At 31.6% G+C, this 14,078-nt stretch overlaps 1 protein-coding gene across 2 annotated transcripts in view; it reads left to right on the forward strand.

Moving 5' to 3' along the window:
- Positions 1–2,474: 2,474 nt before the first annotated feature.
- Positions 2,475–14,078, forward strand: part of LOC134854338 (adrenocorticotropic hormone receptor-like) — a 41,082-nt gene continuing 29,478 nt past the window's right edge. Inside the window, exon 1 of one of the 2 annotated variants that reach the window (XM_063870557.1) lies at positions 2,475–2,616. In XM_063870557.1, the coding sequence (XP_063726627.1) occupies positions 2,597–2,616 (20 nt within the window). In that variant the 5' untranslated portion in view covers positions 2,475–2,596. Of the gene's footprint in view, positions 2,617–7,362; positions 7,514–14,078 lie in introns of those variants that run through there. The other variant, XM_063870559.1, reaches the window with a different exon arrangement.

Genomic DNA, 14,078 nt, shown 5'->3' on the forward strand with positions numbered 1-14,078 from the left:
ATTCAAGCAAAAAGTTGATGCAAAACTGCAGCAATTACTCAATGTCAAAGATAATCAAACTAAATTTACTTCAAGTCTAAATATTAAAAAAAAATGAGTAGAATATAGGTTTTTATATATTGAGATAATTTTGCCGCAACTTTTTTTAGGGGTTTCTAGAATAATTACAGCACATTTTGTTATGGCCAGCAAATTTTTTTCCGGACATAAAAAATTAGCTAAAGGCTTTGCAAATGGCACTATTGATCGGACTATTTTTATATTTTCCTACATTAAAGCATTCCTCTTAAATTTTTAAAACTTTCATAAATGGCAATTAAAATAAAATAGATAAAACAAGTTTTCCGGTAGTTACAGTAACAGCAATTTTTTTTCTTTTTTTATTGGTTTCAAATATAGCATTGCCTAATTTCATTGTTTTTGATTGCGGACGCGAAATCACTTCAACCAAAGGAAAAAACCAATAGATCATTTTTAAAGCAAAAATGAAGACATCAGTTAATCATGAAAAATAAAAGCAAGTTAGCCCAGCACGTTGAAAATTTTTGTGTTTGAAGGGGTCTGAACTCCATATTGAATGATTAACTTTTTTACTTTAACTGTAGTGATTGAAAAATTTCTGAAAAGTGTAAAGGTGATTGACAAACAACTGAAATATTATAAATCGAATGAAAATCTTCTGAAGAAATGTAAAATTTTGAAGAATTGTAAAATGGGTTAGAAAATTTCTCAAAAATTGTAAGTATGGTTGAAAAATTTCTTAAAAGATTTAAAAGTGATTGAAAAACTTCTGAAAAAAATTATGAGTGGTTGAAACGTTACGCGAATATGAAACTTTATCCTATAAAAAGAGGTATTAAAAAATATGCGCTTTGTACCAAAAGTTAGTTCACACGGTTTTAAATAGTGTACTTGAAGTCGATAGCACCCCCACCCCCAAAACTTTTTTCGGAATCCCCTCAGAACATTTTTTTAGGTTGAATAAATTGGTTTTCCGAGCGCTTCCAAACCAGTCAAAAGACCCTGTTTCCAATTTTTTTGCACCGTAGGCAAGTTTAAAAAAAAGGCCAAAAAAGACGTTGTAAGCACTTTTTAGAACATTTTGACCAAAAAATTAGGTTTTTTCGGCAGGTCCCCCCACCCCCCAAAAAATAGTAATATTTGGCGCCCAAGGCGTCTTTAGAAAATATTAAGGGTCACATATAAGACTACCCGTTTTATAGGCTACCTCTAAGTTGAGTGCCGAGGGAGAGGGCGTGGTAAGCGACTAGCCCCTTTTCCCCCCTCCTCAATTCTGGTTGCCAAATTTTTCCAAAGGGTCCCTAATTTCTAAAATTTCTAAAAACGACTTGTTTGGCCTGTTTTCTTAAAAATAAGCATGCGGCGCAGAAAATAAGGTCCTTGAAATCAAATTTATTGACCTATAAAAAAGAACCGCAATGTTTTTCAAACCTCCCAGTCCAACTGTTTTTTGTATTTTTGCTCTCTTTGCTGTAATTTAATTTGGTTCTCAAAATTCGCGAACTGAATCACTGAATCTAGCTTATGTTATCCGGTTAGCTATATTATATTTCCTGTTGACCTTTTAATGTGTATACCCTCAGTAAAATTGCAATTTATTTTAGATGTGCGTCATTTTCACGCCATTAAGCCAAAAACAACACAAATTATCACAAATGTAATAGAACCCGTATCCAAAATCAAATTTGAATTAGGATGTATGGCACGGGTCGTTTGCTCAAGGAGGCTTGAATAAGTACTTAGAGAGCTTTGGGCTTCTCTGTAAAATGGTAAGCAATTTTGGAAAAGTCAAGAAGACGTTTTCACAAAATGGCGTGATATTAAAAATGCATCAAGCTAGAGACAATGGCCATTTTGTTTAATTTATTTTCCCCATTTGATTTTCTTTGTGAATTCAAGACCAAATCGAAATGAGACTTCGAAGTGGTTTTTAATTTGTGATAAAATTATTCTGGCTCCAACTTTGCAAAATTGACATTTAAAAAACTCGCAAAAAAGTCCGTCTTAGCTTCTCATTGGCAGCTTATCGACATTAGTTTGATTTGAGTCCTTAATTTTTCCGAAAAAAAATTGCTTTCATTTTTTTTGCCTGTGCTGAGAAATCTACTCATAACTTAAACACAGACAATTTTAAAACGATTTTCCAAATCGATTATTTAGTTATGCTTCAAACATTTTATCTCAGTTGAATCTAACAAAACGTTTTCTGAAGCTAAATTCTTCAGTTTTTTTTTTTGTAAGTCTTAACGCTAAAATTCAATTTCTCTGAATCGGTTCACCCAAAATCTGACGTCAATGTTAGAGGAAGTTTAAGTTATTAGAAAAACTATTTCATTTTATGCAAAAAGTTTCCCAACCAAAACACAAAGGCTCAGATTGTGTCCTTTTGTCGTTTTGTTCATTTAAAACTTGGCTTTTATCCATTTGTACTCTTAATATTTGTGATTTATAACTGAAAAAAAAAAGAAAATTATCTAATTCCTTTTTACAGCCGTTACGAATTCGAAACCTCTCGAGCCGACGGAAGAAAGACAATTTTTGAAGAACCACAGACAGTTTAGAAGATAGCGACGAGATGACTTTTCAATTTGGAAGGTAAAATATCAATATATGAAAACGATAGTATTTTATAAGATATCTTAACATAGTTTTGCACGCCGCTTGAATAGTTTCATGGCGAAAGTTGCAGTCCATGAAATATCTTCAAACAATCGCGTTAGTTTTTAAAAATAAGTCAATTAAAAATTTTTCTCTGTCTACTGTAAGATATGTAATAAGTTATTTTTTTCCTCTTAAACAATCTCTGACTTAGTTTGTTTTTTTTATTTGAAGCTTTAAACTATAATTTACAAACATAAAAAAAACGATTTTTTTATCCCATTATCACATATATCTAAAGGTTCTTGTTTAGTGTGAGCATGAGAAATTATTTTTGATAATAGTCCAGTCTGACTGAAAAGATGGTTTCTAATTTTCAACTGCTCGCAATCATTCTACTTTTACAAAACAAAAAAAATTGTACAATAGAAATCTAATTTTTTTAAAACTCCGAATTCATTGGTCATAAATTTTGAACCATAGATTTATTTTGAAAAAAAAATATTTTGCTCCAGCTTTCAAAGAAAGTGAAGAATGTATATGCATTAGGTGGTATGACCTATACCCAGGGGCGGATCTAGGATTTTCTCGAGGGGGGGGGCTGATTTTCAAAAAAAAATTTTTTTAGGTCGATCAAATTGAATTTTCGAGCTCTCCCAAAGCACTTTTTTGCCCCTATTTTGGCTAAATTTTTGCGTCGCAAGCAAATTTGTGAAAAAAAAACAGTCAAAAAAGCCGTTTTTGGGCCTTTTTTGAAAAATTTTGACGCGCGCGTTTTTTTGGCGCGCGCTCCCCCTCAAAGTTAGTATATATTGGCGCCTAAGGCGCCTTTAGAAAAATTTTAGGGTCGGTCGGCCAAAAATGGATTTATGAAAACGTATCAAAGGGGGGACCTTTTGGGACGGCAGGGGGTCAAATCCCTGAGAGGAGGCGTCCGCCCCCCCCCCCCCCCCCCCCGCCCCCCCCCTAAATCCGCCCCTGCCTATACCTATATCAAAACTATATCAAAACCTATGCCTAACATTAATGGAAATCAATTAAAGCGCATTTGTAATTTTAGGGTTTTGCCCTTATGTATAAATTGTTTTTAGTACAATTTGCTTTAATGCTCGAATAATCTTTATAATAGCTATTCAAAAGTTTTTGGATATTTTTTTTCATTTCTTGAAATATACGAATTATAATTTTGCTTTTTTTCTGCGGAAAAATTTTCTGTTTGACTAAATCGTTTTATCTGCCAAATGCTTGATAGTTTTTATGATATATTTATTGAAACAACAATTGTTTTCTTTCTTTTGTAAAAAAATAAAAGTAACAAGTACCTTTAATTCTAAAAGTTTTCTTTGCTCCGGGAAACTTGGAATAAGTTAATATCATCCCCCTCTCCATCCCTTTTTCGGATAGACAAAATAAAATCCTTTACCCTAGCATTTAATTAGGATTAAACTTGCAAAGTTCTGCGCCGAACTGCTTTAGGAGGATGTTTACTTGATTCTAAGTCAAAAATTTCGGCCAATCTAAATCAAAATTTTACATGCAACTCTTGAAAAACTCACCCGTATTAGATGCTATTATTTGGTGGTGTATCTATCAAATGCTCAATAATTTGTACGATACTCAAATTGAAACAACAATTGTTTTTTTTTCTTTGTAAAAATACAAGTAGCTTTTTTGTTTTCCGAAAGATGTCATTGCTCAGGGAAAGTTGGGTTAAAAATAACATCATCACCTTCTCTTTCTCCCTTTTGCAGATAGACAAAAAGACAAAATAAAGATTCTCCAGCCCAGCACTTATATTGGATAAAACTTGCAAAACTTTGCGTCGAAATATATTACGATGTTTACTTCGTTCTAAGTCGAAAATTTTGGCCAATCTGGAATAAAATTTTTCATCCAACGATTGAAAAAATAAAGACTAAAGCTTGTTAGATGCTGATATTTGGTTTATCTGATGGGGCGGGAAAATAACTAGTTACGGCCGAAGTTTCGTTCTGAAATAAAAGTAAAGTGAAACAAGACTGCTCGTATCAGGGCGAAGCCCTGAATGTTCCGACTGCCTTTTAAGGTTTTACGGAGTAGTAATGACATCAAAAAAATAAATGTAATAAAAACAAAATGAAATTTTTTTTTTTAAATTTGAAATTTTTTTAAATAAAAATCATCCCCCACCCACCATATAAAGTACAAAAGGATAGATTTCGCTCCTTGTAACAAATCAATTATGGCAAATAAGCTTCTTTCAACCAATTTGGAACGATTTTAAGACGGATTAACTCTCCGCTTACGCGTTAATAGCGCGAAACATATCGCGAGTTAATTATCCCAAATTGGCCAAAATGGCAATCTTTAAACCCCCATAACTTTACGAAAAATGATCACAGGTAAAATATCTTTTCAAATTTGAGCTCACGACAACAATAGCTTTCGAATGATATAAAAAAGTTCCGTCAAAAATGGCTAGTTAAGAAGTCGAAATTTGTCTGAAGAAAAAAAAACCCACCCCGAGCACAAATATTCCGTTACTTTCGTATCGAAAGTCGGAACAAAAAAATCGTGAAATATTTGACATAAAAAAACTATCAAAATTATGACATAAATACTGACTGAATCAATCAATATTAATTTCCGCTGGAGATGAGCAATTGCCCAACTCAATTTGGCAAAAAAACGTATTGAATAAAACTATTTTAAATAGTTATCGCAAATCGCAGTTTTTAAAGAAAGAAATTGTAATTAAACTTAATAGCTCGTATTTTAAAATAAAGTCCAGAATGTTCCCAATTCCCTTTAGTTAGTCTAAAAAAGTTTATGGCAAGGGATACTTTGTTAGGGCCGATTCTATAAAAATAAACCAATCTATAATGAATCTCTTCAGAACAAAAAGAAGCCCACAAGTTTTTGAGGAAAAGACAGACAATCTAATATTTTGAACGGACTACTACTATATCCAACATACAATTGCATTGTGCTCTTTTGAATTATATATCTTTCCAGCTCACATGCTTTGCATGCTTTATTTTCCCAGACAGTTGATACTCCATATTTTCAATCATACAAATCCGTGACGTAGAATTAGCGCTTTTGGATTTCAACAAGCCATAGAACAATTGTTTTCGTGGTTTCGAATTTTTCTTTGCAAATATTGAAGATATATGGATGAAACTTTGACACATGCTAGATGAAACCTTTCGTATGAGCTAGAACCAGCAAAGCTATGAGATGTAAAATAGCTTGTGCGTCATAACTGAATTTGAAGGTGTTCTTGCAGTGATAACATCTGCAAACATTACCAAGAGTTGAATTTTATGTGCTCAAATTGATTCACTTGGAGGCTGATGAGCTTGATTTATTTCCGGTGTCAAAACACGGTTGTATTTATTAAGACAATACAGTCATTAAAAGTTAAACTATTACACCAAAAAACTGGACAAAATATAGAGACGGCATCATTGATTATGATAATGCTGCGCTTGGATCGGAGCTGTCATTTTTCCAAAAGTTTTGCTGGTACTGTTCTTTTGTTGGCCTACTTCGAGCATCAGCGCAAAATTACTTATAAATTTTTAGCCGTTTAATGACCCGGGCAAACTAACTTTTTCAAAAGTTTGTCCTTTGGATAAAGAGTAAATCAAGATCTTCAACTTCCCAAAGAAGTAATTTGAGCCCATAAATTCAAACTGTTTGTGTTGTTTGCGAGAATTTTGCAGCAAGAACACCGCTAAAACTAGTTATGTTGTAGTTGATACTTTACGCAGTCGAAACAAAATTTCTCAAACTTTGATCCTGATTGCTCATTGAAAATGTTTGTAGCTTGTGTCAAAATTTTATCAAAAATGTTGTTCGTTAAAAGTCATTTGCTACTCTAAAGTTGTAGTTTCCATGTCATCTGGCTCTACAAACAAATAATCGCAAGAATTATGATTCATATTTTCTCATAACTTAGTAAGTTGTTAACATAATATCAGTATGTTAGCAAGAAGACCGGTTTAATTTAATTTGATAACTTTGTTGCTGTGAGCTGAAACAATCAATCATGAGATAACGACCAAGATGCGTCACGATTTGCATAAAAAAAGATATGACGCAGATAGAGAGGATAAGTGTTTTAAAAATGAATTTTAATTCAGCCTTCCCTGAGTAATCTAAGTTGAGTGTTCTAAATTATCGTCTTCTGCTGCGTGTTTTTATCTTTAACCTATTTTTTTTCTAATGCACAAAACATTAATTACATCACTTGAGCCATTTTTAAGTTGAACCAATCACTTGAACTAATTCGAAAAAATCAAAGATTTCTAATGTGATTAGACAAAAAAATCAAAATTTGTTTCTACGCAGTTTAATGAGAACTTTAAGTGTCTTCAACTTTGAATTGGTTCCTTTTTACCTCTCAATTTCAATTACAGCCATCGAATGGAACTAGAGAGCAATTTGTATTTTTGAAGAGATTGACGTAGTTGATACTTTGAACTTCTGTTTGCAGCGGGTTCGTCAAATCAAATGACTTTGTAACTGCTTGCTTATTCAGAAACGCCAATGTTACCTAATTCTTTTTTCAGCTTGATTAGTATGAAGAAACATAGTGTTATGATAATAGACTGTTACATTTTTGATTTTCCCGCCAATTACTTTTAGTTCTAGTGGTTCAAATCTAGTGGTCGTTGACTCCACTAGGTTCAAAAATCTTAACGCTATTCAATTTGCTTCATGTTTGAAAGTTGAAAAAAAAAATTGGCACTTCGGGTAAATTACGAAACTGAAATATTGATTTTAGATAGTTAACAGCCTTCCCTGGGTAATCTAAGTTGAGTGTTTTGAATTATCTTCTTCCGTTCATAGCAAACACCCCTACGTCATATTTGTTAATTCCCAACTAAAGTTAGCAGAGAAATTTAAGGTTAGCAAGGAAAACAGAGTAATTATTAGACTTAATTCAATTTTGTTAAAATGGATTTTGTTAAAATTAAAAAACCAAAAAACAAATCGAATTCGCAATAAAAGAGCAAATTTCCGAGTTCTCCCATTGGTATAGCAATATGAAAGCATTATTTTTGGAAATTTATATGGATTAGTTTGTTTGCTTCAATTTAGCTTAGATTCATTTTTGCTCAAAAAATTGATGATCACGTTATAAAAAAAACTAGTGAATATCATAATTTAACTATCCTAAAGTGGTCAAAATTGCTTTTTTAAAACCCCCAAAGCTTTACGCGAAAAGTTTGCGCATGAAATAGTTTTCAGATGATCTGAAAAAGTTTTGTCACAAATTGCTTATTGTTCCGATTTTCGATACGAAAGTAACGGAATATTTGTGCTCGGGTGGGTTTTTTTTTCTTCAGACAAATCTCGACTTTTTAACTAGCCATTTTTGACGGAATTTTTTTTATTTATTCGGAAGGTATTGTTGCCCTGAAATCAAATTTGATAAGATATTTCAGCTTTGATCACTTTTTCTAAAGTTATGGGGGTTTAAAGATCGCGCTATTAACGCGTAAGCGGAGATTTAATCTGTCTTTGAAATCGTTCCAAATTGGTTGAAAGAAGCTTATTTGCCATAATTGGTTTGTTACAAAGAGCGAAATCTATCATTTTGTGCTTTATATGGCGTGTGGGGGGATGATTTTCATAAAAAATTTCACATTTTAGAAAAAAAAAATTTCTTTTATTTTATTTCATTGAATTGTGAAATGTTATTACTGCTCCATAAACCTTAAAAGGCAGTCGGAACATTCAGGGCTTCGCCCTGATACGAGCAGTCTTGTTCAAAATTTGAAATTAGTTTGAAAAAACTTCATCCCCAGTGAAAATTATCCGTCACTTTCTTCGTAAATTGGATCAATTAAGAACCTAGCGCTTTTTATTGCTCCCAAATTGATTTTTCTTGAGCTACCATATTCTAGCACATGCTTTTTATTATCCGGGCAAACAAAACCCATTATATTTGTGTTCGTTCACACGCAGCGAATAATGAGAATTTTCTTAGGAGAATTGATTAACAAGCAGTTTCGAAAAATGCTTTGATTTTTGTCAGTTGATTTTGTTGAAAAAGCCAGCACTGTCGTGAGGCGACCTTCGGTATCTCGTTATTTTCTTGTTCTTATGGAGTCTCACTGCAGATTGATGTTAATTATACTAACCGAGGTCATTGTTGTAAACTATACTTAATACCACGCAGAGCGTGATCATTCTCTTCTGATATCTATACTGTTTACTAGATAATCTTTATTCAACTTAAACTCGCGTTCATTCAGGATAAACTTCCTATTTCAAGTATTTATTCGAAACCAAGTATTTATTCGAAACCAAGCATAAAAGTGATTCAAGCAACTAATTATTCAACTCTAAAACAATTTACTTATTGTTCAAACAACCAAGTTTTCATTCTAAAACCTCGGCAAATCTCAAGCACTACTTAAAACATTATAAGACCGCTTTGTTTTTCAAAGAATTTTATGTGAACTCTAATCAGAATTTCACGCGTTTTGCATAAAACCACGTTAATCTGACACCCGATTATGATTAAAAATGATCATTTACAGCTCCTTCAGGGCATATTTCATGAAAACTAAATCCCAAGACTGCTCGATTATCAGGGCGAAACTCTGAATGTCCTGACTGCCTCTTAACTGGTCTCGAATATCTTTCGTCAGACAAAGTTTGGATTTACTATAAAATATGGATTACCGAAGTCAATTGTTAAGAGCTAAAAATAGGCCTGAAGGAATTGTTAAGACCACCTGGGACTAATTTTTGAGAGCAGAATAAATAACCACGGACATATAACGCGCGTCTTGAAATTTATATAAATTAAGCCAGCCGCACAATCTTGAGGCTTACCAAACTATTTTATAGGAAATTAGTCTAATTAGAAAAATCACTCCTCGTATGTTTTTTTTCGCTTTTTTCAAAAACTAAACAATCGTCTACAAATGGAACAATCAGAATAATCATTATTCTTGGTTTTCAGGTGTTTATAAAAATAAAGATTGTGAAAGGTTATTAATTATAAAAATACGAAAAAAGTTTTGAGGTTGTTTATAGTACCACTTAAAAGAGCGCCAAAATTGTTTCAGACAAGTTGTTTTTACCTAAGCTGTTTCATAAACCAAATATTGCACCGGTCACCATCAAAATTGTGCACATGGGAACAGAAAGAAAATTTAAAGCAATTTTTTTGTCCCGCAAATTAGTATTAAAAGGCCTCGATTAAATATTTTCCATCAAATTGGCATACTTCTGTGAACTGATATCGGCAACTATTTTTTGATCATGAACTTTTGAGTTGATTCCAATGAATGCTAAAGAAAAAATCTTGAAATATTTATCATTCGTTTTAACCACTCAAAACAAATTGATTTTCAGAAGAAATATTGAAATTTTAGATAAAGAATGGCTCACCCATAGAGCTAGCAAAAATTTTTCAAACCATTCAAAAACTTTACTGCTTAACTGCAACACAAATTTTGAAATCATGGGAATTGAAAGTAAAATACGAAAAAACTTTTTGTTCCGCAAGATTGTACCCCAAGGCATCAAATTATTCTCTTCTATGAACTTCTGTGCACTATCTGTGATATTTTTTTAATTTAAAAAAATACTAAAAAATGGTTTTAATGAACTTTGATCATCCATTTTTGTCCCGCTTGTATTAATTCACGACAAAATATAATTTGGGAGTTGTTTTAATTATACTATCACTTGAGAGAGGGCCATAACAATTCTATCTAGCCTGTTTTTAGAGGCTTCTTTGATTTATTAAATCAAATATGTCTCTTACTGCACCAAACACCATTGAAAGCTTTGAATAATTATCCTCCATCAAGTTGAAACTACTTCTGTGCACTGATATCCGCAACTGGTCTTTGATCATGATTTTTTGTTGATTCAAATGAATATTAAAAAATCATTTTAATGAAGCATTGATCAATCGTTTCTACCTCGCTTGTATCTAATCACGACAATTCCATTTGATTTTAGGAAGAAAAACTAAGATTTTATGTGGAGGTTGGTTTACCGATAGAGCTAGTAAAATTTTTCTAATCATTAAAAAAAACTTGGGACATATATCAAAAAACGTGATGAAAGTTGAAATTTCCGAAGAATCAAAGTAACAAAAATGAATTTTTGTCCATTTTTCTATAAGAAATTAGCTTCAGCAAACAAATTAGCCTTTTTCGTCACTGAAATTATTCTAAGGACAATTTCCACGAAATTAAAAAATCTATTATATGACATCTTGAAATTTTTGTCTGGCTCAAAAACATTTTCAATGAAATATCAATTAAAAGAAAAGTTGATAATTCAGTTTCGTCTCGCTTGTATTTAACCACGGTAAAAAAATGGATTATAAGGAGAAATACTAAGATTTCATGTAAAGATTAGTTCACTCGTAGAGCTAGTAGAAGTTTTAAGCTCATTGAGAAAACTCAAAAAAGGTTCAAAAAAATTCGGTGCAAGGCGATTTTTTCGAAGACTCAGGGTGCCTCAAATGTGTTATTGCCCAACTTTCTATACAAAACTTTTTTCAGCAAATTTAACTAGACTTTCATTGTCACTGAAATTATTCCGAGAAAATTTTCTCTAAAACTGCAAGCAACATTGCAAGGCCCGTGGACTTCTCTGAGCCATGACTCATTTGACTGAAATATTGATCATTCATTTTTGTCTCGCTGGTTTTTAATCACGCCAAAAAAACTGATTTTATAAACAATTATTAAGCTTTTATGTAACGATTGGTTTACCAGTAGAGCTAGTAGAAAGTTTTCAGATCATTAAAAAAATGACACAGATTTCAAAAAATTGGTGAAGGCGAATTTTATGCAAATCGAAGGTGGCAGACTTGAGAGATATTGTGCAACTTTCTCTGAGACAAAATTATTTTCATCAAAACAATCAAGTCTTTTTTGTCACTAAAAATAATCTGAGAAAAATGTTTTAATACGTTGAACAATCTAGCAAAACTCAGCAAAATGCGTTGACTACTCTCAACAAACCTTGCTCTGGTTTTTCAACTTTTTATTTTAATTTAAAAGTTTGAAAATTTGAAATCCGAATACTGTAATCATAGGCATTTTTTAACGACTAGAAACATCTATCTCCATTAAAAATCCTCATCATTAATGTATTTTAAAAAGTAGTTATAGCCATGGAAGAGCTAAAAGTTTTTTATCAATTTTTTAAAGTCCCGTTGTAGAATTAAACACATTGCCAAAAAGTTGTTTTTGCGCAAATAACACAATCACACTTTCTTTAAATTGATGTTTTCATTTAATTTTTTGGGCAAAATTTTAAAAAGAATCTCGTAGTGTAATCAAAATTTTACAGGCTTCAATTTCGAACTTGACAAAAAACTGATAAGATTTGATTTTTTAAGCAACGAGTTCCGCGAAGTATCTAATTTCAATCGCTCAGCCCTAACTTTAAAAAATTGTTTGAATTGTAGCGTATTGAAATTGTGATGATAAAATAATTCTTCGATTAGATTTAGAGTTTTTTTCCATCAACCTACAAATTGGGTAAACATAGCATAGAATGAGTTTTTTTCCGCCAGTTTTTCGTTAATTAAAAATTCTCAGATGAAAAAGTGCCATTTCTTATTAATGCTCTATCAATATTGATTGGATTCCCCAAAGATCTAATAAATTATCAGTGCTGAAAAAATGGCTCGCAATTTTTTTCCATCCAGACCTAAATTCAGTAAAAGTTAAAAAAAAGTTTTCTTCTGGCCTATTTTATCACCAAATATAATAATTTTGTTCAAATATGAACTAAAAAAACACTTAATGTTTTTTTCATAAATTTGTTTCAAAAAAACTGGGCCTGCTGCTCAAATTAATTGCCATGACAATACTTTCATTTCAATAAAAAAAAGCTGGTTTAAACTTCACAAAATGGACAATTTTGGTGTATTTTTGAAAACTTGCTTCAGTGAAGCTTAGATGAAATAAGAGCAGTTGAAATATTATACATCATTGGTTAATTTTATAAAAAGCTATATTATTATTTTTTAAAATATATAAAAAAATTATTATAACCAAAACATTTCAATAAGAACTTAATTTATATTCTGTAAAAGGATATCGGGTATCGCGGCAATTAATGTTTCGAACAAGTTTAATTTTTAATTAGCTTAAAAACTTATAAGTCTAGTGTTTTGAAACACAGTTTCGATCTGTTAACAGCTTAAAAGCTACCGTGGTTATAAGGGTCGCTAACTACTACTATTTACGGATAGTGTTGGAACTAGTTTACTGCTAGTATTGGAACGAAACCTCAAATGCTTTTTAATGAGAAGACACAAAACTATAATTAAAAAAACATCGATCAAATTTCGAGAAATACTTATATTTATAGTTTTTAAATTCTTCAAAAACAAAAAAATTTCAAAAACAAAAAGTTCTTTTTTTAAATGTTTCAAAAACAAAAACTTTCAAAAACAAAAAACTTTAAGTTTTTGCAAGGAAGAGAAAATTCCAATTCAATGAATAAAAGTAGTCAAATCAGAACGTGAAAGAATGAGATGATTGCTAGGAAATTATCCTGATAGCGATACCAGAACTTCAACCGTGCAATCTACTTCACTATATTTTAATGTTTAGTTGTTTTTTTAATAATGTATTAATGCATAATCCATTATACACTCATTTAAGCTGAAGAGAGAGAAGAAGTTGTTTAAAATGGATCTAGAACAGAGCCCACGCTTGAAGCAGTAAACATAAATTGACAGGGTTTTTGAGTGTGGGTGGGCTCGTTTTCCTTGTTAATCAAAATTTAAATGGAAAGGTTTTAGTTTAATTGTTGCCTAGCTTTCAAGGAACGTGGGTGTATTTAAAATAATTTGCTTTCAGCCAGTAGAAGAAGAATTGTTAGATTGAGTCTTAAACCGATTTTTAGATAAAATCGCAACATAAATCTACGAAAAAAAAATAAAAAACAAATTTTTGTCAGCTAAAAAAAATTTAAATAGCTAAAAAATTTGATTATCATTAGTTTTGCAATTTAGTTATCTCACGCTTTATCTCTAAAGTGGTAAGTTCTATCTCTCTTCAGATGATTTAGAACTTTGAACAACCTCCAAAAACCAGGTAACAAATTGAGATTTTATGAAAAATGCTGGGCTCAAATGTTGTTTTCTGCAGCGCCTTTTTTCCAAAGTTTTTCAGCTATAAGTTTTGGTCAATAAACACGTGGTAAGACCAACAGTGATCAAAACTGTTAAATCGTTCATCGAATTTTTTGATATAAGAGAAAATTCCACGTTTTATTTCAACTTTGTTGATTTTTTTAAAAACTTTTTTTTGCTATTCAATCTCTCACCATGTCAACGATAAAAATAAATTAAAAATAGTACATGAAATGTTTTGTTTTATGCAAAATTGAGATCAAATCGCTTATGCAAAAACTTGAGCATTCGGATTCTGAATCAAGCACTAACCCAACATGTTTAAAAACACCTTGAAACG

Source organism: Symsagittifera roscoffensis, chromosome 9 (genome assembly GCF_963678635.1).
Source record: "Symsagittifera roscoffensis chromosome 9, txSymRosc1.1, whole genome shotgun sequence".
Classification (NCBI taxonomy): Eukaryota; Metazoa; Xenacoelomorpha; order Acoela; family Convolutidae; genus Symsagittifera; species Symsagittifera roscoffensis.